Source organism: Crotalus tigris, unplaced genomic scaffold (assembly GCF_016545835.1).
Source record: "Crotalus tigris isolate CLP2741 ecotype Arizona unplaced genomic scaffold, ASM1654583v1 scf7180000017690.20705106771:4171800, whole genome shotgun sequence".
NCBI classification, from domain to species: Eukaryota; Metazoa; Chordata; class Lepidosauria; order Squamata; family Viperidae; genus Crotalus; species Crotalus tigris.
Window position 1 is genome coordinate 1,079,677 of NW_024096569.1, and position 26,110 is coordinate 1,105,786.

The 26,110-nt window shown below is 51.7% G+C and overlaps 1 protein-coding gene across 1 annotated transcript in view; it reads right to left on the bottom strand.

The window, feature by feature from the left end:
• Window positions 1–1,339: 1,339 nt before the first annotated feature.
• Window positions 1,340–26,110, bottom strand: part of ZBTB4 (zinc finger and BTB domain containing 4) — a 32,330-nt gene continuing 7,559 nt past the window's right edge. Inside the window, exons 2-3 of the mRNA XM_039337920.1 lie at window positions 17,210–17,295; window positions 1,340–9,735 (exon numbers count right to left, since the gene is read on the bottom strand). Coding sequence (XP_039193854.1) covers window positions 5,971–9,717 — 3,747 coding nt within the window. The 5' untranslated portion in view covers window positions 9,718–9,735; window positions 17,210–17,295 and the 3' untranslated portion in view covers window positions 1,340–5,970. The remainder of the gene's footprint in view (window positions 9,736–17,209; window positions 17,296–26,110) is intronic.

Below are 26,110 nucleotides of genomic sequence, written 5' to 3' on the forward strand. Positions count from 1 at the left end.
TGGAGGCAGGTGGTTCCACTGGCTAATTGTCCTCACTGTCAGGAAGTTTCTCCTTAGTTCTAGGATGCTTCTCTCCTTGATCTTGGGACGCTGAGGGAAGACTGGGGAGGGGGGGGGTTTAAGCCGCCCCCAACGTGACAGTTAATTTAACAGCAGCAAGACAAAAATGAACTCATTTTGACACTTTTGAGTTCGCTGATTAAAGTCGGTTTGCGGTTCTAGAAATGGCCTTGGGACTTGTCAAATGGGTCAAGCAAAAATGTTGGGCTGTAGTTGTGTTTTGCACAGGACTGTGGGGGTCCATGGTGGTCTCTGAGGTTGGTTTTCTTGCAGACGTTACATGACCCAACTAGGGAACACCATCAGTGATGGAAGGGAGGGGGGATTGTGGAGACAGGAGGAGGATTATGGGGTCCTTGGTGCTCTCTGAGCTGGGTGGTTTTCTTGCAGACGTTTCGTGACCCAACTAGGGAACATCATCAGTGCTACAAGGGAGGGGGGTTGGAGGAGGAGGACTATGGGTTCTCTGGTGCCCCCCAAAGCTGGGTGGTTTCCTTGCAGACGTTTCATGACCCAACTAGGGAACATCATCCATTCTAGAAGGGAGGAGGAGGAGAACGACAATGATTCTGGGGTCCTTGGTAGTTTCCAAGCTTGCTGGTTTACTTGGAGACATTTCATGACCCAACTAGGTAACATCATCACACTAGAACAGTGGTTCTCAACCTTTTTAATGCCGCGACCCCCAACCGGTCGTAAGTCGAGGACTACTCAACCGGTCATAAGTCGAGTACTACTCAACTGGTGCAGCACCGTTTGCAGAATGGGACTTTTGGCGGGCTCAGCAGGGCAGAGACAGCCTGGACAATTCCTATTGGCTTTTGAAAGCCAATAGAATTAGACTCTATTCAAGAGTCTCTTCTATTGGCTTTCAAAAGCCAATAGAATAAAAGGGAGGAGCACAGCTAGGGAAAAGGGGAAAAGAAAATGGCGGACTGCGTTGTTTGGCGACCCCCGTGAAATGGTCGTTCGACCCCAAATGGGATCCCGACCCACAGGTTGAGAACCACTGCACTAGAAGGAATCGGGGTTAACCAGAACCGATGGAAGTTTCGTAGTTGGGTCATGAAATGTCTGCAAGGAAACCGCCAAGCTCAGAGAGCACCCAGGACTCCACAGCCTTTAACCTTCTCGTCTCCCCCCCCCTCCTTTCCACAAATCCCACTCCCTGCACACGTGGGTTGTGTAGCCCCCATTGTGTCTTTCCTGTCTCCCAGCCCAGGAGTGTGCCAAAGCGGAAACTGGCGTTCGTCGGACGCGCTTTGCAATAGTGTCACTGTCAACATATAATTGTTGTTTTATTCTGAAGAAGTTATTGGAGTTACACACAAAGATGCAGAAAGATAAATACGGCAATTGTCTAACGGATTCCGCACACTGTCACACTCGGGAAACAGAGATTGGGAAAAAGCGGCAGAAAAACGGTGGTTCGTCCTCGGGATTACGACCAATGGGTGATTTTTTATCGGTTGTCTCCTCCTGCTGTCTCGCGCGCGCTCTCTCTCTTTCTCTCTCCTAAGTCTCAATCTTGTTTTCCTCTCTCTTTCTGTCTCTCTCTCTCTCTCTCTTTATTATTATTATTCGTTTATTTATGTTGGTTTTTTTTTTTTTTTGCTTTTCTGTAGTTTCCTTAAACAGTTTCAGTAAATATCTAAAGTGCCATAAAACTAGCTAGAGGTGCTTCTAAAAAAATAAAAATAAAAGACGAGTTACATTCAGTAGCAAACGGTCAACAATCACCGGAGCCCCCCAGTGACAAAGTGCAAAAGATCGGAGAGACGGACCACTATATATACATGTCAGTGACCTCCCCCTTCTGCCCCCAATGTTCCCCCCCCCCCGAACCCAGACCCTCCTGTCCTGGCGGGAGGACCATCCAGAATACCTTTGGCGCGTGCTCTCGCTCAGCCCAGCCTTGTCTGCCTTGCCCTCCCGTCTATGGATGCAATCAAGGGGTGTGCTGCTGGAAATGCAGCCCCCCCCCCGCTCAAAAAACTCACTGGGGTCCAGGAAGTACCCCTGCCTCCTCGTGCAGAGCAACAGTGTGCTAAAACCTTGCTAGCTGGAGGCCCCTGCACACCAGACCTGCAAACAAGCGTTATTTGGACCCCTCTCCATCCCCCCCCAAAAAAATGCCAGGAGAAGATTGGAGAAGGACAGGACCCCAATGTATTCCAGAATGGCAGCCCTGCGTAGCCCACCCTCTAAGGGGGAGGGGGCAGCGTGCAGAAGGGGCTGCAGGACGGGAAAATGTGCGGGAGAACGCTGCATTGAAGTGCAGCCTGCTGTCAACTGAGGAACGCATCAGATGTTGGAAGCACGAAGGGCTGGAAAGGCAGGTGGTAGGGGGGAAAAAGACTCATGGCAGCAGAAAAGGAGGGGGCCCCAGGTCTCAGTGTTCGGGGGGGGGAAGGATGGGCAGAAATGGGCATGGTGTGGTGGGACTCGGCTGCAGCAGCGAAGCAGGGAGGGCCGTCTGCCATGACGGAGTGCGGCAAAGAGGCAGCGTCGGGAAACAATTATCGTCCCTTGCGTGGGAAGGGATTTTGTGCACGGCCGTGCCTGTCTACGAGGTCCCTGTAGCCAGCCACTGTACAGAAGAGGGCAGGTGTGTCCCTGTGATCCCGAGTACCCTGGTCCCAATTCTGCAGGTGGAACGGGGTTCAAAGGTCGCGGTCCTGGCACCTGAACATCCAACTCCCCTGCCTGATTCTACACTGGGAATTCTACACAGTGTACTGTCCAGGGAACTCCGCGGTGGACCTCTGAGTGCCAGGGACGTAGTCAGAGGGGCGACAAAATCTGGGTCCGCCCCCCACCACCAAAGAGAAGTGGCAACGGCTTAGCTTTAGGGGGTCTTTCGCAAGGTTGCAAAAAAACATCGCACAAGTCGCGTCACTCCACAAACGATGGGAATTTACACGGTGACGCATGCGATGCTGCTGCGGCAACGGCTGGTCAGGAAAAAGACTTGGAGGAGGGGGGGGGGTCCTCTGGAGGCTTCCCTGCAGCGGGTGCTGGGTGTGTGTGTGTGAGACACACAAAAAAATTAAATTTGGAAGATGGTTATTTATCCCACCGCGAACGGCGCTGCGACGTTTAGGCTAGGGTTGGGACAACCATTTCCATAACCCAACAGGCAGCAGGGCCTTGGGCCACAGTCTGGACAGTTCCCCTCCTCCATCTTCTTAAAAAAAGAAAGAGGAAAAACAATGGATCTAAAATAAATAATTTTGAACGTTTATCTTAGAATTGTCTGTAGGATTCTTCCTTCCGAAATAATGGTAAAATGAAAATGTTGTCAGTTTTGGTCCTTGGGAGGAAATCCTCCCCGATGGAAATCGGGGAAGGATGTGTATGTGTGTGAATGCGTGTTTATGTTTTGAATCGCGGAAGGAAGGAAGACTGGAAAAAATTTCAACCGGGCGGGGGGCCCTAAGCTTCGGCTTTTTAACAGGAACACGGTGATTTGTTTTGGCCGTTAAAAATTAATTTTACATTTCCCCAAAACCGCGCAGGGGTTCCTTCCTTCCCTCTTAAGTTCTCCTTTTCCCGGAATGTAACACAGAGGCTGAAGTTGCCCCCCCTAAAATATTTAGGGGGTTTAGTTGAGTGGAGGGGGGGCAGCAAGGGAAGAATATGGAGGGCTGCTCGTTTTGGGGGAACACTGGAGCCCTGGGGTCTGCGCTGCGGAGTTTTTTGCGACACAAATTTAAGCTGGCCCATGACAAACCGTCTTTCTCCGGCCCTCTCTTTCTCCTGGGACCCACAACTCGCAGGCTTTCCTTCCGCGGTGGGGAGGCCTGCCCCGTTGTGATTTTAAACTAGGCCGCCCATTTGGAAAAACAGAACATAATGCTACTTTAAAAAAAAGAGAGAACAGTATTACATGTAGAGCTGAAATGACCTATTGCTGATCCTTGCTCGTTTATATTGGGGGGGGTGCAGGAGGGGGGGTGCAAGGGAGGGGGGAGGAGGGGCTTTTGCTGCTGGCACCAGAGATGGGGTATCTATTGATAACCCCCCTGTTCTCCCCCGTCCCCCAACAATGGGATGCCCTGTTGCTGGCTGGCTGGAGGGACGCTGTGGTGCTGTGGTGCACCTCAACGCAACTCGGTCGGTCTTTCCATCTTCGACGGGAGAGGTGGTGGACATAAAAAAAAAGTCCTTCCATTCCTCTCCCGGCCTTCCCCCATCGCTGCCTTCCTCTGCCCAGAAGGAAAATGTGATTCATCACATCCAGCCAGTTGGAAAACAAATTGCACGCACAGCCCCCCCCTCCACACACACACACACACACACACACACTCCACTCCGCCAGCTGCTGTGCAGCGAAGTAGAGGAGCTGAGCTGGGCCAAGGAAAAGCAGGGGGGGGGGGAGAATAAAGAGAAGGGTCTGCAGAGGAAGGACACCCCAATAGCAGGGGGGGGGAAAGGGGAAGGGCCTGCAGAGGGGACACCCCAATAGCAGGGGGAGGGTCTGGAGTGGAAGGACACCCCAATAGTGGGGGGGGGAAGGAGATGGTCTGCAGAGGAAGAACACTCCAATACTTGGGGGGGGGGAAGGGGAAGGGTCTGCAGAGGAAGGACACCCCAATAGCAGGAGGAAAAAGGGGGAAGAGTCTGCAGAGGGGACACCCCAATAGTAGGGGGAGGGTCCGCAGAGGAAGTACACCCCAATAGCAGGAGGGAAAAAAGGGGAAGGGCCTGCAGAGGGGACACCCCGATAGTAGGGGGAGGGTCTGCAGTGGAAGGACACCCCAATAGCGGGGGGGGGGAAGGAGATGGTCTTCAGAGGAAGGACACCCCAATACTGGGGGGGGGGAAAGGGGAAGGGTCTGCAGATGGGACACCGCAATAGTAGGGGGAGGGTCTGCAGTGGAAGGACACCCCAATAGCGGGGGGAAGATGTTCTGCAGAGGAAGGACACCCCAATAACGGGGGAGAAAAGGGGAAGGGTCTGCAGAAGGGACACCCCGATAGTAGAGGGGAAAAGGGGGAAGAGTCTGCAGAGGGGACACCCCGATAGTAGGGGGAGGGTCTGCAGTGGAAGGACACCCCAATCACGGGGGAAGATGTTCTGCAGAGGAAGGACACCCCAATATGGGGGGGGGAGAAAAGGGGAAGGGTCTGCAGAAGGGACACCCCAATAGTAGGGGGGAAAAGGAGGAAGAGTCTGCAGAGGGGACACCCCGATAGTAGGGGGAGGGTCTGCAGTGGAAGGACACCCCAATAGTGGGGGGGAAGGAGATGGTCTGCAGAGGAAGGACACCCCAATACCGGGGGGAGGGGGAAGAAAAGGGGAAGGGCCTGCAGAAGGGACACCCCAATAGTAGGGGGAGGGTCTGCAGAGGAAGGACGCCCCAACAGCGGGGTGGGGCAGAGCAAGGCTCTGCAGGCACCCCAACAGCAGGAGAGGAGCTACATTAGAGAGGCTACTTCTTTCAAACTAGTCTGTTCCTCCGCCCTCCCCAGCAGCAAAAGTACAGAGGAGGAGCAAAAGAGGGCGGGGCAGAAACCGCCCCGGGGAAGGGAGGGGGGGTTTCCGAAGGACGAAGAGCGGTTCCTTGTGCAAAATTCACTCTTATTTGTGTCTACAAACAACATTCATAGGGGGGGTTTAGGAACCAGGCACGTGGAGGGGGTGGGTGGGAAAACGAGGGTACCCTGTACCTATTTTTGCTATTGTCTTCTCTACGACACGTCCCACGTGAAAATGCCACTGGTAGGAAGAAGGGGGGGGGAGCTTCTCTTCTACTTGCCCCAGTTCGGGGGGGGCCCCCTCTGCGCTCACCCCCACCGGTTCTCGTAAGCACGCACCCCCTTCCCAGGGGGTGGAGGGTGGCTATTCTCCTGCCTTGCCTTTTTTCCACCTGTAATCCGGTGCCCCTTTTCTGCCCCGGCTGGCCCTCAGAGGCGCCCGCCTTTCTTCAGCTTCTCGGGCATCCCGGGCTCTCCACGGCTCTCCCGCGCTGCCGAGCTGCCCATCCCCAGGCCCCCGTGGGAGGCGGGCCCCCCCTCGTGCCCCACCACGCCCCGGCAGGGGTTCATCGAATAGCTGAAGACGCTGGGCAGGAAGGGCAAAGGCTGACCCTTGTCATCCGGGACCACCATGTTCAAAGCCACCGGCCAGGTGAAGTTGTACGGGTAAGCGGCCAGCAGCTGGTGCCCGTACATCAGCGGATACGGGTCGGGGTAGAAGCTGACTTTGCCCTCTCCGCTGCTGCTCCCGGCCTTGCCGACGGCGTTGAACTGGATGGCGCTGGGATAAGCCAGGAAGGAGGGTTTCTCTTCCAGATCCTTCCGGCTCCGGCAACTCCCTGGCACCAGTAGGGGTAAGGGGTACTCCTGGACCGGGTAGCGGTCACCTTCCATCTCGTGGGACGCCAAAATCTCTTTCTGGACCAGGCCCGTGTGAGAGATGACGGGGTCTTGAAGAGAGAGGGGCCGATCCGGAGGCAGCTCGGCCAGGGTGCTGCTGGCGGTGGTGGCCTGTGGCGGCGGCGGTGGGTGGGCGGGCAGCTCCTCGTGGAAAGGGGACTTGCCCGCCCCTTGTTGCGACAGGCGTTCGTCTTCGGGCAGAGGGGCCGGCGTGTGCCCGTTGCAGGGCACCATTTCCACACAGCCCCCCTCGGAGACCTCTGCTTGGCCCACGGGCGCCTCCCCGCTGGAGGAAGACACTTGCATTTCCTGGGTGGTCTCCTCTTTGACCACCGGGGGAGAGGTAGCCAGAGGCACCTCGGCGGTCTTCTTAGAATAAGCAATGACGGTGGTGAGCACGGGCAGGGGGACCTCCTCCAGCTCCTGACCCTCGTGCCGTTTCATGTGGCGGCTCAGGGCGGCCGCCGTCTTGCAGACCTTTGTGCAGTGGGCACAGGCAAACTTCACCAGGGGCTTGCGGCCGACCCGGTGGGGGGTGCCCAAGACTGCCAGGGCCTGGTCGTCCTTGGCGAGGCGCCCGTGTACCCGTTCGTGCTTCCTCAGCTTCTTGAGGGCCGAGAAAAGTTTGCCGCAAACGCCGCACTCGTGCTTCCACTCGGCGCCCCGCCCGCCCGCCCCTTTGGTCAGCGGATCCATCTCATCCCGGTCGGAGGCAGCTCCCTGTCCCCCAGATACTTCCACAGACCCCGGATGGTTGGGTCCCGCTCTGCTCCCCTCCTTGGCGTCCTCTGACCGCTTCATCCAGCGCAGGGAGCGCAGCTTGTGCCGCCACCGCGACTTCTTCATCTTCGGCAGGGCGTTGCCGGCGCTACTGCCGGCTCCGCCACAAGCCTTCCGCTTGGGCTTATAGCTGTAGTACGGGCGCCAAAGCTGGTCTTCCGTGTCTCCGCGGTCGCTGTCCTCCTCGCCACTCTCGTTCGCAAACAGCCGGTCGGCATGCTTGCCGTGCAGCGTCGGAGGCAGGGAGGGATGCGGTTTCTCACTGCCCGGATCGCGGCCGAAATCCAACCGCCTGCCTCCCATCCGGCTGCTCTTGTCCAGCATCAGGTCCGTTTCGGAGATCCGCCGCTTGACGATGGCTTCCTCGCCGATGCGCACCGTGATCTGGCAGAGTGGGGCGGCTCGGCTTTCGGAGGCGGCGCCCACACAGGCTGGTTTAGCCATGTAGGTCATGGTGCGTCCAGTCCGTGGTCCCCTCGCCTTGAAGCCCTGCTCGCTCCCCTCCTCTTCCAATGCCTGCTCCTCCCTCTTCTGGGACTGGATGTACTCCCTCAGGACCTGCTTCTTAATGGGTTTGGTTACAACTGGAGAGGGGGATGACTGGGACAGTGACGGTGGAGTTCCCCCATTCAGCGGGGCGCTTGCGGACATGCTGTTGTATGTGATCACAGACGGACCCTGTGCTTTCACCGAGGTGCTATGAACGATCACGGAAGAGGTGGGGTGCCCGTAGGCGATGACGGTGGGCGCCTCTGTGCTCAACGACGGGGGCGGCTTGCCCAGCTGGGCCTCCTCACCAGTAGCTGGAAGAACGGACGTGTCCTCAGTGCTCGTGGTTTCCCGCTGCTGGTCCCGATCCGCCTCGGTCGATTCTAAAGAGGCGTTCTTGGTGGGGAACACTGAAACCACGTCACTAGTACTCAGGGAGGAGACCAAATTTCCGTCCAATGAGTCCCCCTCACCCAGCGTCATGGGGACAGCGTGAGTTGGATGCAGAAGGTCCTCCGGCACCATGGCCTGGCTGTACGTCTTGTACGGCCTCTTTTGGGAGCGCATGGGTAACAGGCGGTAGAGTTTCAGCGCATTCAGTTTCGGCTTGTAGCCCCCGTTGGGGGTCTTCTCGGAGGAGATGAGGCCGGGATTAATGCCGTGGAAGGCTTTCTGATGAGTCTTGAGGTTGTAGTAAGTCACAAAGGTCTCCCAGCAGAAGATGCACTGGTAGCGACGTTCCCCGGTGTGCCAGACCTCGTGCTTGGTGCGGTATTCCGCCAGGGCGAAAACTTTGTCACAGTAACGGCACGGGTACTTGCGGCGCCAGGAATGGACGTTGGAGTGGCGCTTGAGGCTGGAAAGGGTCATGTAGGACCGCTCGCAGACGGTGCAGAAGTAGATGATGTGCCCGTCGACCACTTTGACAAAGTGGTCTTGGTCGGAGAGATAATCCACCCGCGGCAGGGCCCGGTGGCGGAAAAGCACGCCCTTTTTGGAAGATGCTGCAGCTACCGTCGGCTTGGAAGGTAACTCTGGGCTGGGCGGTGCCTTGTCCGCGGGAGCCTCCGTCTTGGGTGTCTCCACCTCTTTGCATATGACTTCGTGCGTCTGCAGCCGCTTGGTGTGGATGAAGCTTTTGCCGCAGTGGCGGCAGGAGAGCGGGCGCCGCGTTCGGTGCAGCTTCATGTGGAGGCTGAGGGCCGAAGACGTCGTGAAGGAGCGGCTGCAGCTTCCGCAGCAGAAGGTGCTGCTCACTGGGTAGGAAGCCCCAGACGGGGAGGGGGGCGAGGAAGAAGAGGCCGACGCCGGTGCCCCATCCTTTGTGTCGGCAGACGCGGCAGGAGGAGTCGCAGAGAGGCTGTGGTCCCAAGCGACGGGTTCCTTCACCGTGAACGTCAGATCGGAGGGGGTAGCAGGGGACACGGTCGCGACGGAGCTCAGAGTGTAGAGGATCTTGGCCGTTTCTGTTTCAGAGTCAGGGCGGGTGTCCTGCCCGGGGCTGTACACTTTGGTCAAATCCTGCAAGCAAACAGGGCTGGAGGGTTCCATGGAACGGGACGGGCAGGTGAGGTCAATGGGCGACTCGCAATCGTGGGCAGAGGCCCCGCCGGGACTGTCCATCTTGACCTCTGCCCAGGGATCATCCAGGTTCTCTAAGCGGGAGATGCCCAACCGTCGGCCCACCAGCCCGATCTCCTTGGCCACGGCCAGACTGGGCACGGAGAGCCGAGAATTATAAATGAAGTTCAAGATGTCCGAGAAGACTTTGGCCTGGATGTCGGGAAGCTCAAGGATCTGGCCCGGCTGGCGACACGCCGAGTCCTCGGAGAGAACCTCCTTGAAGTAGGGGCTGGAGGCCGCGAGGATATTTTTGTGGGCCTTGAACTTGGTGTCTTCGGCGACGATGGTGACGTCGCAGAACTGCCCGCGCAGACGCTGCTCGTTCAGCTGGATCAGAAGGGAATTGGGGTGGCTGTTGTCGGTGAGCTCCACAACCGAAGCCATTGTGCTGCCGCCTCAGACCTGTGGCGAAAAGGAGAGACAACGGCGTTGTGACATCAGGAAACTGGAAAAGAAAACGGGGGGAGGGGGGGCTGGATTTTGGAGTTCACCGGCCGCTACTACGGCCTTTCTTGACCTCAACCCCTTTAAGCAGGAGGGCCAACTCCCAGAATTCCCCCTGAATTTGGAGGAACTTCTTAGATAGGTGGTGGGAACGCGGTCGATAGAATATACCTTGTTTTCGGTCAAGTGAAAGAAATAACGCTTGGCAAGCTGAATAAATAAACCACTTAGATGTGGACTGGACGGCAGGACAATTAAACGCAGTGTTTCTCAACTGTGACCATTTTAAGGCATGTGGACTTCAACTCCCAGAATGCTGGCTGTGGAATTCTGGGAGTTGAAGTCCACATGCCTTAAAATGGTCAAGGTTGAGAAACTTTGGATTAAAGCGAAAGCTGATCTGAGGGCTGGGGAATTCTGGGAGCGGAAGTCCACCCGTTCTCAAGTTGCCAAGGTGGAAAAATACTGTTCGGGTGAAGAAAGCTGCCCCCCCAGTGCAAATTCACACCCCCTGGGGGGAACAAGGAACACAAAATGTTGTGCCAAATGCCAAACCACACCTTCCTACAAACGTGACTTAAAGAAGATCCCAAAACAGTCGCCTCGGAGGAGACGGTGGCTGCGGGCTGAGAGAGGGAGGCTGAAACATCACACCGGAGGCTGTTGGGACACCGTTTTGGGCCACGAGAGTTAAAATAGCTTCCTGAGATGGCACTTCCTGGAATCCGGGAAGGCCGCAGAAGGAGTGACAGGAAGTTGCCCACTTTGGCAAGCCTAGTTGCCCAGACGCAGGCCCTGCTGTTGTTCCAAGACTGGCCCTGCAAACGGGCACGCTCGAGAAACGCTCGCTCCTTCGCGAGGTGCCGTTTGGCTGCTCCACTCTTTGCTTCCCCCCCCCTGAGCCCTTTTGCGCAAGGAATTCCCTTCCTGGCAGCCTAAGATGGCTGAAAGACATCACTTCCGGTGAGCGCCAGCTCCGCTGAAGAGCTAAGTCCGGTCTGTTTTTGATTCGGGCACCCACAACGGCTCGTCTCTCGTCCTATTTGGCTGCTCACGCGCCAAAACTTGGCACTGCCCGTTCTGGTCCACGCGAGCCGTGCCCCCCTCCCCCCTCGCCAAAGTGGTGGCACCCTCCGTTCTTTTTCCTGACCCTGCTCCTCTTCCCTTGCCAGCGGCAATCCTAGCCCACCCGGGTTTTTGCAAAAGCCAGCATTATTTGCGCCACGCCGGAAAAGTCAGGTGTGCACGGGGCGAGTGAAGACAGACAGGGGTGTACTGCACAGTATCAAAATCATTCCAGAAGCCATGTTCTGTTCTCTTCTCTCTCTCTCTCTTCTCCCCCCCCCCCCAGCAGTGGATCTGGCTCTCTCTCTCTCTCTCTCTCTCTCTCTCTCTCTCTCTCACACACACACACACAGACACACACACACACACACAGACACTTGCTCACTCCCCTTCCTGGCAGTGACGGGAGTACCCAAACGGAAAAGGGGTTTCTATGGAAACAGGCCGGGATGGAGCAGAGAGAGGAGGGGGAAGGGGAACAGAGATTTGAGGGGGGGGGGAAGCTGCAGTCAAAGTGAACGCGGCCGAGGACAAGCTAGGCAGTGGGCAGGAGGCAAATGTGGGGACACCGGAGTACCCCTCCACCGTCCCCAGCCTGGAGCTTTAGTGCCAGGGATTGGTGTGTTTGCCAGGAGGGTGCTGATAGCAAGAGACACCCCCCCTCCTCAAATCTGGGCACCAAGTCCCTCTACTTGTAGGTCTGAGGCCCTGCTGTTGTTTTTTTTCCCAGATGCCCCTTTCAGAAGGACACACTGGATCTGCGGAGATCCGCCGGGCAAGGGACACTTGGCTGCGCAGACGGGTGAGATTTCAACCGCCATAAATAAATATCTGCTAGCGGGCACCAGGCTGGGTAAAGAAGAGGGAACCGCCTCTCCCAGCGTCCCTCGCTCTCCTGGGCATTGTGCAGTGGCTGCTGGGAGATGTAGTCCTGTCGCTCGCTCGGGGAGCTGTTTTAACCGTGACTCAATTTCCCCGTGACTCAATTTCCCCAGCACGCATGAAGCTCTAAGTTCAGTGGGGAAGGACACACCGCAGACGCCCTGAGGGAGCTAATCAGACTTCAAAAAGAAGCTCACCAACGCTTCTTCCTTTTTTTCTAAAATGCGTCTGTCGGCAAAGGTGCCACTGGATTCTTCCGGATGACTGGCTACCAACACAGCACTCTTCCCATAATGTCAGACCACCTTCGCGAGGGAAGGCCCGAAAAGAAAGCTGGCAGGGCTGCGGGCTCTCTGGGAGCCGTGCCGTTTTCCACTGCTAGCAATAAAGGAGAATATTCGTAATTCGGGGTTGAAACGAAAGGGCCAGCCTGCTCTCTGAGTTGAGGGGTTTCGTTGCAGACGTCTCGTGACCCAGCTAGGGAACGTCATCAGGGCTAGAAGAGAGGAGGACTGTGGGAGTCCTTGGTGCTCTCCGAGCTGGGGGGTTTTCTTGCAGACGTTTCACGACCCAACCAGGGAACATCATCAGTGCAAGAGGGAGGAGGAGGAGGAGAAGGACTGTAGGATCCTTGGTGCTCTCTGAGCTGGGTGGTTTTCTTGCTGACGTTTCATGACCCAACTAGGGAATGTCATCAGTGCTAAAAGGGAGTTGAGGAGGAGGAGGAAGAGGAAGACAAGGAGGAGGAAGACGAGGTGGAGTGGAGGAGGAGGAAGAGGAGGAGTGGAGGAGGAAGAGGGGAAGGCGGAAGACGAGGAGGAGGAGGTGGAGTGGAGGAGAAGGAAGAGGAGGAGTGGAGGAAGAAGAAGAGGGGGAGGAAGAGGAGGTGGAGTGGAGGAGGGGAAGGAGGAAGAGGAGGAGGAAGAAGAGGAGATGGAGTGGAGGAAAGGAAGAGGAAGAAGGGAAGGAGGAAGAGTGGAAGAGGAAGAAATGGAATGAAGGAGGAAGAAGAAGAGGAAGAAGAGGAAGAGGAGGAGAAAGAAGGGAAGGAGGAGGAGGAAGAGGAGTGGAGGAGGAAGAAGTGGAATGAAGGAGGAAGAAGAAGAGGAAGTAGAGGAAGAGGAAGACGGGAAGGAGGAGGAGGAAAAGGAGTGGAAGAGGAAGAAGTGGAATGAAGGAGGAAGAAGAAGAGGAAGAAGAGGAAGAGGAAGACAGGAAGGAGGAGGAAGAGGAGTGGAGGAGGAAGAAGTGGAATGAAGGAGGAGGACGATGAAGAGGAGGTGGAGTGGAGGAGGAGGAGGAAGAAGGGGGGGGAGGAATGTGGGCTCCTTCTCTGAGTTGGCTTGTTTTCTTGTAGACCTTTCATTACCAAACCAGGTAACATCATGGGTACTTGAGTTCATTACCTAGTCAGCTCATGAAAGGTCTGCAAGAAAACAACCCAGCTCAGAGAGTCACGGGACCCCACGTTTCCCTCTTCCCCCCCACAGACCCCCCCTCCCTTCTAGCACTGATGATCTTGCCTAGTCCAGAGGCCCCCAACCTTTCGGGCACCAGGGACTACCGGTTCCGTGGAGAGAGGATTTTTTTCCCCTCCACGGACCGGGGGGCGCCTGGTTTCGTGTGCTGCAGGGCTTCGCTTGTTTGGGCAGACCGGATGCTGGCCCGGTACTGGTCCACAGACCGGGGGTGAGCGGGTGGGTTGGGGACTGCTGGCCTAATTGACTCATGAAAGGTCCGCAAGAAAGCAACTCAGCTGGGAGAGCACTCAGGACCCTCCTCTTTGCAGACCCCCTCTCCTAGCACTGAGGCTGTTCCCTAGCTGGGTCACGAAACGTCTGCAAGAAAACCACCCAGCGTAGAGAGGACCCCTCCGTGGTCTCCAAAAGACTCCCATCTCCTTTTTTTGGGTTTGCCCCACACGCTGCACACTTCATCCCCCCCCCCGCGTTTTACAAAATGGACGAGGGGGGGGGAACCATTGCAGGGAAGAGGGGAAAGAAAGAGCAAAATAAAAAAAAAATGCACTCATCCTCTGTGCAATGTGTGCGCGAAGGCACTGGAGGCAAGCAAAAGCAGGGATCCCATTTTGGCTGCGGGCTGCAGGCAGAGCTGGTGGGATGGGCGTTGAGGAATGGCGTGAGGCCCAAGCCGATTTAAAAAAAAAAAGAAAAGCAGAGAGTGGATTTTTTTTTTTATAAGGCTTGTGAGTCACGGAGGCTGATGTCAGCAGATTGGATGGGGAGCGGCAACAGGGATGGGAAGAGACTGGGGGAAGAAAAGCAGTTGATTGTTGCACCAATGTGGAAAATGGTGCAACAATTGCACGAATGGTAAAGCCAGAAGCAGGACATTGCTAGGGCAGGGAGAGAGAAAGAGAGAGAGAGAGAGAGAGAGAGAGAGAGAGAGAGAGAGAGAGAGAGAGAGAGAGAGAGAGAGAGAGAGAGAGAGAGAGAGAAATGGAAAGAGGAAGGGAGAGAGAGACAGAAAGATAAAAAAGAGAGAAAGAGACGCAGGGAAAGAAACAGAAAAACAGAATGATAGAAAGAGTGAGAAAAAGAGAGAGAGGAAACAGAAAAAAAGAGATAGAGGGAAAAAGAAAGAAAAAGAAAGACACAGAGAGAGAAAGAAATGGAAAGAAAAAGGGAGAAAGAAAAAAGAGAAAGAAAGAGATGCAGAGAAAGAAACAGAAAAAGAGAATGATAGGAAGAGAGAGAGAGACAGAGAGAGGGAATGAGAGAAAAAAATATAGGGAAAAAGAAAGAGAAAAAGAAAGGCAGAGAGACAGAAAGAGAAAAGAGAGAAAGAAATGGAAAGAGAAAGGGAGAGAGACAGAAAAAGAGAAATAGAAAAAGATGCAGAGAAAGAGAAAGAATGATAGAAAGAAAGAGACATGGAATGAGAGAAAAAGAAAAGAGAGAGTGAAAAGAGAGAGAAAGAGAGAAAAAGAAAGAGATGCAGAGAAAGAGAAACAGACAGAAAAAGAGAACGATAGAAAGAGAGAAAGAGAGAGACAGAAAGAGGGACCGAGAGAAAAAAGAGATACAGGGAAAAAGAGAGAGAGAGAGAGAGAGAGAGAGAGAGAGAGAGAGAATTTGGACCTCTCAAAATAAAAAATATTACTTTTTTTTTCTAATTTGGAGAGACTGTGGCTTTGTTCAGGGGGGGGGGGGACTTGCAGGCACCAGACACAGCAATACAGCAATGCAAAATTGCCTTTGGTGAGATGGGGAGCAGGGTGCAGCTTTGATAAATTAAAAAAAAAAATTAAGTAACTGCTGCCAGGTTAATTCCCACCCTTTAAAAAACTCTGCTCCCCTCCATGGATTCATCAGACGACCTTGGCCAAACTTGCCTCCCTGGCTTGAAGCAACTCTCCTTGGGAAATTCCATTTATCTCCTTCCGAACTTCGAAGGAAAGATAAATAAAGTTTTCGATTCTGCGCACTGGGATGAGAAACAATCCAGTTAGGAGAATTGGCTTCAGGTCAGGCTGATTGGGGGGGGGGGGCGGGCCTGAGCCGGTAAGGGAGGCTGCGCCCTCAAAGGAAGCTTCTCAGGGTCCTGCCTCAGTTTTCCCCATCTGAAAAATGGGCATAGAGACAGCCCGACAGAGAGAGAGAGAAGCCGCTTGCAAAAAGCTTTTGGCCAATAGGATTCAAAAAAGGGTGGTGGGAGCCCCTAATACCCTAATTGCCCGCCCACAGGATCCAAAATTACTAATTGTTAAAGTGAGTTCTGCCCCATTTAACGACCTTTCCTTGCCACGGCTGTTAAGTGAATCACTGCAGGGGTTCAGTTAGTGACACGTCTGTTATGTGAATCCGGCTTCCCCCCTTGACTTGGCTTGTCAGAAGCTCGCAAAAGGGGGTCACGTGACCGCCCTCCGGGACCCTGCAACCGTTGTAAATATGAGTCGGTTGCCATAGTGACCATGGGGATGCTTCGACAGCCGTTGAGTGTGAAAAACGGTCATAAGTTACTTTTTTCAGTGCTGTTGAACCGAATTAATGCTTGTAATTCGACGGCTACCAACATTGGACTCAATTCCCACAATTTTTTTCTCCTCTCTTTTAGACCAGGGGTGTCAAACTTGCAACATCACGCGACGTGTCGCGACCTATCGCGACTTTTCCCCCATTGCCGGCAAGGAGGTGGGTGCGGTTTTCGGCGTGACGCATCCGGCCCACAAGCCGGCAGTTTGACACCCCTGTTGTAAACCTTTGGGGGGGGGGTCTCCAAACATGGCGACTTTTAAGTCTGGTGGACTTCAATTCCCAGAATTCCCCAGCCAGCCGTGCCTGGTTTTGTCTTCTCCTTAAAGTGGAGAGATTGGAGAGAAAGGGATGATAAGAGAGTAAGCGGGGCCACGATGAGCATGCCGGCTGGAGAATCCTGGGAGTTGAAGTCCACGAGTCTTAAAAGTCGCCACGTTTGGAGACCCCCGTTTGAGACCGTAAAATATTTGCTCGCAGGATCCTCGCCAACCTCCGGAGCCGATGTGTGCCCGATTCTGGTTGCATTTAATGTTTCACCCCCTTGACACTTAGGGGGCTGAAGGCATCTCACTGGCATTAAAATTTGCAGAACGCAAGTGGCCGAGTGGACAGTTGAGGAAGGGGAGAACAAAGGCAGGTGGTTGTTCTCGCCTTCGTGAAGACTCCATCCCCATTATGGAAACCGAGCCAAAAGCTCAGCGGAGACTCTGCTGGGCCATCTCTGTCCAATCCCCGTCCTCAGTGGAGGAAGGTCAGTTCGAAATGCCGACGTCGACCGAGAATAAGCCGACTTTGCAAGCCATCATCAGCCTTGCTGGACCCCCAACGTGGGTCCTTCATGATGGCTGGGTTACGCAGCACTCGCCCAGCCTGACCGGGAATGCTGGGAGTTGTAGTCCCTCCGGCAGAAAGACAGGCCCAAAGCCTGGCGGCCTTGATGTTGCCACGGCAACCGGATGCCTTCCAAGCCGGCCTAACCCCGGTGCAAGGTGAAACTTCCCGGTTTTTTTCCCAAAAAAAGGTGGGAAACTCGATCAAGGTGATTTGAGCAAATTATTGTGGAAGGCGTTGAGAAACTAAAAAAAAAGGGGGGGGCCAAGAGGGAAAAGACACCCCATAACTGAGGCCTTCCAAGCAGACGTTGGTTGTCAAGGTCTCAATGTGGGGTCCGGCCTACATCGTGGCACCGTTGCCATGGAGAAAAAGAGTGGCTGGCCTAGATACAGCCCTGGTTGCTATGGAGATCGGAACAGGAAACCCACCTGGAACCGGGCAGCATTTCCATAGAGACGGTGTAGGCTAGACCAGACCTTGCCGAGGGAGGCCCTTGCAAAACGTAGGTCTGGGACTCCCGCTTGGAGGTCCAGCCTGGAGAGGGATCTGGGGAATGGCGGTCCTGACCCGCCGGGCAGGGCAGGCCTTCCCACTGCCCAGAGCAGACCTTTGCAAGAGACGGGAAAATGTCCGAAGGATGGACGTTGCCTTACCTAGACGAGCTGAGCAGACCTAGTGGGCATCTGGCCACCCGCTGCTCCTCATGCTGCTTCCTCCCAATGGGGCTGAGCTGGACCCACTGCAGAAGAAAAGAAAATATGGCTTTATTGTAAACCGCCCAGATTCACAGGAGGAGACAGGCAGCAAATTAATCTAAGAGATGCCAGACAGCACAGAGACACACAGGTAGACAGACTGAAAGATAGTCAGACAGAGATAGATGGATAGATAATAGACACAAAGAGATGGAAGAGAGAGAGAGAGAGAGAGAGAGAGAGAGAGAGAGAGAGAGAGAAAGATAATAGACGGATAAAGATAGAAAGGATACATAGAAATATAGACAGACAGCAATAGATATGATAGAGATATAGATAATAGATGGTATAGATAAACAGATAAAGGATATAGACATACATAAATCATAGACAGAGATATAGACAGAGAAAGATAGATAATATATATATGATAGAGATGATAGATAGATAGAGATATGAGATAGATATAGATGATAGATAGATAGTTAGATAGTTAGATAGATAGATAGATAGATAGATAGATAGATAGATAGATAGATAGATAGATAATATAGACATAGGGAGATAGAGATAGCTAGATCAGTAATAAAGATAGACATAGGGACATATAGAAAGGTAGGTAGGTAGGTAAATAGATTACAGAAAGACAGAGACAGATAGATAATAGAGATAGACATAGATAGATAGATAGATAGATAGATAGATAGATATATAATATAGACATAGGGAGATAGCTAGATAAGTAATAAAGATAGACATAGGCACATATAGAAAGGTAGGTAGGTAGATAGATTACAGAAAGACACAGACAGACAGATAATAGAGATAGACATAGATAGATAGATAGATAGATAGATAGATAATATAGACATAGGGAGATAGAGATAGCTAGATCAGTAATAAAGATAGACATAGGGACATATAGAAAGGTAGGTAGGTAGGTAAATAGATTACAGAAAGACAGAGACAGATAGATAATAGAGATAGACATAGATAGATAGATAGATAGATAGATAGATAGATAGATAGATAGATATATAATAGAGATAGACATAGGGAGATAGCTAGATAAGTAATAAAGATAGACATAGGCACATATAGAAAGGTAGGTAGGTAGATAGATTACAGAAAGACACAGACAGACAGATAATAGAGATAGACATAGATAGATAGATAGATAGATAGATAGATAGATAGATAGATAGATAGATAGATAGATAATATAGACATAGGGAGATAGAGATAGCTAGATCAGTAATAAAGATAGACATAGGGACATATAGAAAGGTAGGTAGGTAGGTAAATAGATTACAGAAAGACAGAGACAGATAGATAATAGAGATAGACATAGATAGATAGATAGATAGATAGATAGATAGATAGATATATAATAGAGATAGACATAGGGAGATAGCTAGATAAGTAATAAAGATAGACATAGGCACATATAGAAAGGTAGGTAGGTAGATAGATTACAGAAAGACACAGACAGACAGATAATAGAGATAGACATAGATAGATAGATAGATAGATAGATAGATAGATAGATAGATAGATAGATAGATACATAGATAGATACATAGATAGATAAGATAGAGAATAGAGATAGACATAGGGAGATAGAGATAGCTAGATAAGCAATAAAGATAGACATAGGGACATATAGATAGGTAGGTAGGTAGGTAGATTATAGAAAGAGACAGACAGATAATAGAGATAGATAGATAGATAGATAGATAGATAGATAGATAGATAGATAGATAGATAAGATAAGATAGATAATAGAGATAGACATAGGGAGATAGAGATAGCTAGATAAGTAATAAAAATAGACATAGGGAGATATAGATAGACAGGTAGGTAGATAGACAGAGATAGTCATAGTCAGACAGATAAAGAGGTACCCTCTTACTCCAAATATAAACCATCCACAGTTCTGAGCATCCCGCTCAACTCCCTTGACAGTTTTAAAAAAAAAAAAAAAAAGCAAATAATCTGCATTTTGTCCAGAGCACAACAGGTTGCTTGCTTCCTTGTTTTTGTAAAACTATCTCCGGCTTGACTTGTTTTGCCTTTTTTTCTTTGCAAAAGCTTCTCCCTCCGTTCTCAGGGACGAGTGGGTCAAATAACAGCCCAAACAGCCACAGTTTCCCATCTAAGCCAGGGTCCTCTGTGCTATCTGGCCAAATTCAGGAGCGTATCTCCTTAAAGGTGGTGGTGGGGGGTCCTGGGGGGGGGGAGAGGTCTGGCTTTCTAGCAGGGGAATATTTGCAAGCTCGGTGTTCATTCCCCCTTAAATCTTGCCGACAGGCCCAAGCTATCCAAATAGTAAAGTCATAAAGAGATGCTACAGCCCAGAATATACGAGTTATAAAAACTGGCCTGGGAGGGGGGAGACGAGAAGAAAAAAGGGGGGAAAAAAAGTACAGGAAAATTCCACTCTCCAAGGAAAGGGCTTCGGCTTAAAATTATATTCCTTATTAAGCAACACATTTGGAAAAACATCTGCTGGGTGTTTGGAGAAAGAGAACTGATAGGCTTCCTGCAAAAATTCACAGAGGATGTTTTGGGGGAAGATTGCAAGTTGTGTTCCCCACACACGCACACACTTTTGGAAGCGACAAAGAACCGCATTGATTAAAAAAAAAAAAATAACATTTGCAAATTCCGGGTTTCATTTCGGGAGCCGCTTTGCTGGGATTCAGGCTAAAGTTAAAAGTAAGGAATGATTCTCACTTTGTTTTGATTTTTTTAAAGTTGTTAAAGCCGTTTTTTTTTTTAAGCTTGGCGACTTGAGGATGGGCGGACTTCAACTCCCAGAATTCCCCAGCCAGCCAAGCCCATCTTCAAGTGGCCGAGATGGAGATGTTCAAACGGCGTTGGAGCGTCGCTTAAAAATAGAAAAAAGATTCTATTTTTGAAACCTCCTTCCCCGAAACCTTAGCGAGGAATGCCGCTGGGTTCGCGAGCGCAGGAGCCGTGAAACGCCGACCACTGCCAGCCCTGAAGGCCTAAAAATATTACAATTTCTCTCATCTCTGCCCGCAATTCACACCAAAAGCTTTCAAGCCACCAGGAACCCTGGAAAAAAGGTTCACTTGAGAAGGCTCTTCGTCCCCAAATGGAAGATTCTGGGCACGATTGGCCACCCTCCTCTCGCCCTTCAGATGAAGAGAGCGGGAAGGGGCCTTGGAGGTCATCTAGCCCAACCCCCTGCTCGGGCAGGAGACCCTGTTCCATTTCAGACAAATGGCGGTCCAGTCTCTTCTTAAAGAGGAGGAGGAGGAGAGGAGGAGGGGGAGGAGGAATAACAGGATAATAGAGTTGGAAGGGACCTTGGAGGTCATCTAGTCCAACCCCCTGCTTAGGCAGGAGACCCCATCCCAGTTCAGACAGATGGTTGTCCCTTCTCTTGAAATGGGATAGGATTTCCTGCCTGAGCAGGGGGTTGGACTAGATGACCTCCAAGGTCCCTTCCAAGTCTGTTATTCTGTTTTTTTTTCCTCCTTCCTTCCTTCCTTCCTTCCCTCTCTCTCCCTCCCTCCCTCCCTCCCTCCTTCAACAATGGAAGTTTTTAAGAAGAGACTGGACAGCCACTTGTCTGAAATGGAATAGGGTTTCCTGCCTGAGCAGGGGGTTGGACTAGATGACCTCCAAGGTCCCTTCCATTATTATTGTTGTTGTTCCTATTATTATTATTATTATTATTATTATTATTATTATTATTATTAACTTTGTTTTTGCTTTCCCACACCATGGTTTCTGCTGATTCAGCTCTCTTAAGTTCCCCCATCCTGGACAAACCGTCCTGCTGGGATCAAGAGGGGCAAAAGACCCTGCTCGTCTCAAGCCCACCCACCCACCCCCAAACCACAACAGGGGCTGAGCCTTGCAGATTCCACTGTAGAAGGAAACTGGATTCTCTGTTTCCAGGGACCGACTGGATCACGCCGACATCCACCTAACCGGGTTCGGCACAAGAAAAAGGCAGCAAAGGCAGATGGGAAATTGGGGAGTGGGCTTCCCTGGCGAACTGCCAACCCGAGACCACCCCCTTAAAACTCTTCCTGCCTGCTCCATTCAAAGCAGCATCCCTTTTTTTCCCACTTCACGACCGTCGCAGCCTCCCTGCGGTTATGCGATCAAAATTCGGACGCTCGGCAACCGACTCACATTTACGACGGTCAAGCGATCCCCGTCCGCCAAGCCGAGTCAGCGGGGATTCCAGGTCCATTTAGCGACCGCGCAGCTCACTCACTTCAACGACCGCCGCGATTCACTTAGCAAGAAACGGGGCACGACACACCGGAGAACCGTCTTAATGGTCGCAAGAAGAATGTCGGGCTGGATTGCGGTCGTAAGCCGAGGACTACCTCTCGAAGCGAGGAGGTGAATATGGTGGAAGGAAAACGCGTTTTCACGTCCGTTAGAAAGAAGAGGAATGTGAAAATGTGGATCGGACGGGGGCTGGGCGGGGGCATCCCTCAATGGGGCAGCTCTGTGTGCGAGTCTTACCGGCGTTAGGCGCCCAGGCTTTGCACGGAACGAGCTGGATGCACTGGAAGTTGTGGGTGCTCCATCACTTGGAGGTTTTTAAGAAGAGATTGGACAACCATTTGTCTGGAATGGCGTAGGGTCTCCTGCTTGAGCAGGGGGCTGGACAAGATGACCTCCCGGGTCCCTTCCAGCTCTATTCTGATTATATTACATATTTGTCTGAATAGGGTCTCCTGCTTGAGCAGGGAGTTGGACTAGATGACCTCCAGGGTCCCTTCCAGCTCTATTCTATTCTAATGAAGAGAAGGATGAGGGGGGGGACATGATAGCCGTGTTCCAGTATCTCAGGGGCTGCCCCAAAGAAGAGGGAGTCAAGCTATTCTCCAAAGCACCTGAGGGCAGGACAAGAAGCAACGGATGGAAACTCATCAAGGAGAAAAGCAACTTAGAACTAAGGAGAAATTTCCTGACAGTGCGGACAATTAACCAGTGGAACTACTTGCCACCAGAAGCAGTGAATGCTTCAACTCTGGAAGTTTTTAAGAAGAGGCTGGACAGCCATTTGGCACAGGTAGTCCTAGAATTAACAACAGTTCACTTACAAAGTTACAACGCCACCGGGGAAAAAAAATGACTCGGGACCCTTTTTCACACGACCGTTGCAGCATTTCCCACGGTCCCGTGGTCAACATTCTCGGCAACCGACTTGTATTTACGACCGTTTCTGCGTCCAGAGGTCACGTGATCCCCTTCGGCGACCCTCGGACGAGCAAAATTGATGGGGAAGCTAGATTCAATTAACAACCGTGCGACCCATTTATCAACTGCAGCGACTCACTTAACAACTTAACAACCAACTCACTTAACAAATGTCTCGCTGAACAACAGAAATTTTGAGCTTGGCTGCGGTCGTAAGTTAAGGGCTACCTGTGTAGGCTTCCTGGTGGGTCTAGAAGACCTCCAAGGTCCCTTTCAACGGTCACTCTCTTAAAGAACAGGAGGCAAAAAAAAAAAAAAAAATCACAGGATGCAGAGAGAAAAATCTGTTTTTCTGTCTTTGGAAGTGTACCTGAAACGCAATTCTCGGCTTTACGTCACAAACCCTGGCCGATCAAGGCTGGCAGCTGGATCCGAGACTAGCCAACATAGTCTCGGACCCAGCTTGGTGCCGTTGCAACATCAGGACGAGAAGGTGTGAACGCCAGCAAGGCACACACACACACACCAGGCGGTAGAGGTCGGGCACGCAACGTTGCTGACGCGTTGTGCAAAATTGGATTAATTCTGCAAGCCCACCCAGTTTTGCAAGCGAGCGAAGAACGCGACACACCGCTGACGTGGGTGGGTCAGTGTGAAGGGCGATGCTGGCTTGTTGTGGGCCGGGCGGATCCAGGACAGAGGCTAATGAATAACCTCAAAGGAAGCAGCTTTTCAAAATCGGGGCAAGGATAAAGGATTAGCCAAGCGCTGCAAATCATTAACCAGACAACAACACCAGGTGTCACCACTGAAACAGCCAAGTACTTGTTTATGTGTGTGTGTGTTTGTTTGCGTGTGTTTGCGTGTTTCCGGCCCCCAAAGCATCTGGAGAGCTGCAAAGAATAACTAGGATGCTGGGCAGAATTAGCGAAGGTTGAATGGAGACCCCACCAAACGAACCACGAATAATAATAATAATAATAATAATAATAATAATAATAATAATACACAGGAAACCCTATATACCATTTCAGACAAAGGGCTGTCCAGTCTCTTCTTAAAAACTTCCAATATTGGAGAAGGAAGGAAGGAAGGAAGGAAGGAAGGAAGGAAGGAAGGAAGGAAGGAAGGAAGGAAGGAAGGAAGGAAGGAAGGAATAACAGAATAACAGACTCGGAAGGGACTTTGGAGGTCATCTAGTCCAACCCCCTGCTCAGGCAGGAAACCCTATATACCATTTCAGACAAATGGCTGTCCAGTCTCTTCTTAAAAACTACCAGTGTTGGAGAAGGGAGGGAGGGAAGGAAGGATAACAGACTCGGAAGGGACCTTGGAGGTCATCTAGTCCAACCCTCTGCTCAGGCAGGAAACCCTACACATTTCAGACAAATAGCTGTCCAGTCTCTTCTTAAAAACTTCCAGTGCTGATACCAGGCGAGAAAAAAAACAAAACAAAACCAAAAATTGAGGCTGGTGTTCCTTTAAAAAAAATTAAGATTACTCAGTCCAACACATCCGGAGCCAATAGAAATGCCGGTTTATCACGAGACAAAAATGCATCGTTGGCCAAATTGCTTAGTGATATCATGTTGTTCCTGGTTTGTCAGAAACTAGCGGAAAAATAAAGAAAAGAAGCAGCGATAAAACATTCCACTGGTAGTCCTCGACTTACGACGTCCGTTAAACCCCCAATTCCCCGTTGCTGCCTGAAACCTTTGTTAAGTGAGTTTTGAGCCCTGTTCCGTTTTACGACCTCCCTTGCCGTGGTTATTAAGTGAATCACTGCGGGGGTTAAGTTAGCCACACCGCCGTTAAGTGGAACTGGCTTCCTGGCTGCTTGTTGGAACATCGCAAAAAGAGGATCAGGCAAGCCCGGGACATTGCGACCGTCATAAAGATGAGTCGGTTGACAAGCGTCCGAATTTGGATGCTGCAACGGTCGTTAAGTGTGAGAAACGGTCATTAAGTCCCTTTTTTTCCAGTGCCATCGTAGCTTCGAACCGTCGCTAAACAAGCTGTTGTTAAAGTCAGGGATTAACCTATATTTAGATCAGAGATTTTCAAGCTGCAGAATTTTTAAGCTGGGTGGCCTTCAACTCCCAGAATTCCCCAGCCAGCTGGGAGGTGAAGTCCACCCAGCTTAAAAATTCTCCAGCTTGAAAAACACTGATTTAAAAACACACACACACACACACACACACAGGCTCTGCAAAACACACACAGCCACTGCCAACAGGAAGTAGATTGTCCCCGCCACACCCTCGCTGAAGCCAACCCGAACAATTTGGACACACCAACAAACTTTGCTCCCAAGTCTTCTCCGACAACGTGCTTGTGTGTGTGTGTGTGTGTGTGTGTGTGTGTGTGTGTTAAATAACACATTCCCCCAGGGCAGCCCTTCTCCATGCAAACAGACCCGTAGCTCTGCATTCCTGGGCTGAGAGAGCAACTCTGTGTGTGTGTGTGTGTGTGTGTGTGTGTGTGTGTGTGTGTGTGTGTATCTGTGTGTGTTTCGGTTGGACCCCTCCCCACTCCAGAGGTTTGCCAAGGATAAAACTGGAACCTGCGAAACCTCCCAACTCTTTTAAGCCACTTTTGAGCGCAAGCCACGACTTGCCCGAGTTTCTTGGCTGCGAAAGGACGTTAAGAGGCATCCTTGTTTAATGTTTCCCCTTAATTGCTAGAAACTTTACTTGCAACCCCCAAATTTCCCCCCTCCCCAAAGTGGATACAGGGGGTCCTCGGCTTACAATCTACATTTCTGCGGCTAACCGAGACATTTAAGTGAGTTTTGCCCCGTTTTATGACCTCGTCGTTAAACGAATCACCGCAGTTGTTAAGTGAGTAACGGGGTCGTTCGACGGATCGGGCTCCCTGCCCGTTGACTTTGCTTGTCGGAGAGTTGCCCAAAGGGGTCACGTGACGCCCCTCTGGGACACCGTGACCGTCGTCAGTACGAGTCGGTCGCCGAGCATCTGAATTTTGATCCCGCGACCCGTGGCGGTCGCGAAGGGCAAAAAACGGTCGTAAGTCGCATTTTCCAGTGCCGTTGCGACTTTGAACGCTCACTAAGCCAGCTGTTGTAAGTCGAGAAGCAACCTGGAATTAAGGAGAAACTTCCTGACAGTGAGATCAATTAACCAGTGGAACTGCTTGCCACCAGACGTGGGTGCTCCAACGCTGGAGGTTTCTGAGAAGAGACTGGACAGCCGCTTGTCTGAAATGGGTATAGGATCGCCTGCTTGAGCAGGGGGCTGGACTAGAAGACCTCCAAGATCCCTTCCAGCTCTATGCTGATCACATTACATATTTGTCTGCAATGGGTTCGGGTCCATTGCTTGAGCAGGGGGGGTTGGACTAGATGACCACAAAGGTTCCTTTCCGCTCTATTCTGATCACATTACATATTTGTCTGCAATGGGTTCGGGTCCATTGCTTCAGCAGGGGGTTGGACTAGATGACCACAAAGGTTCCTTTTCGCTCTATTCGGATCACATTACATATTTGTCTGAAATGGGTATATAGCAGGGCTTTTCAACCTTTTCACCCACTGTACCACATTTAGCATATGGCAACATCTGAGTACCACCAGCTGCCTAGCAAGGAGTCAAAAACTTGATGACCCCCCCCAAAAAGGAAAAAAGTGATAAAGCACAGGTAGTC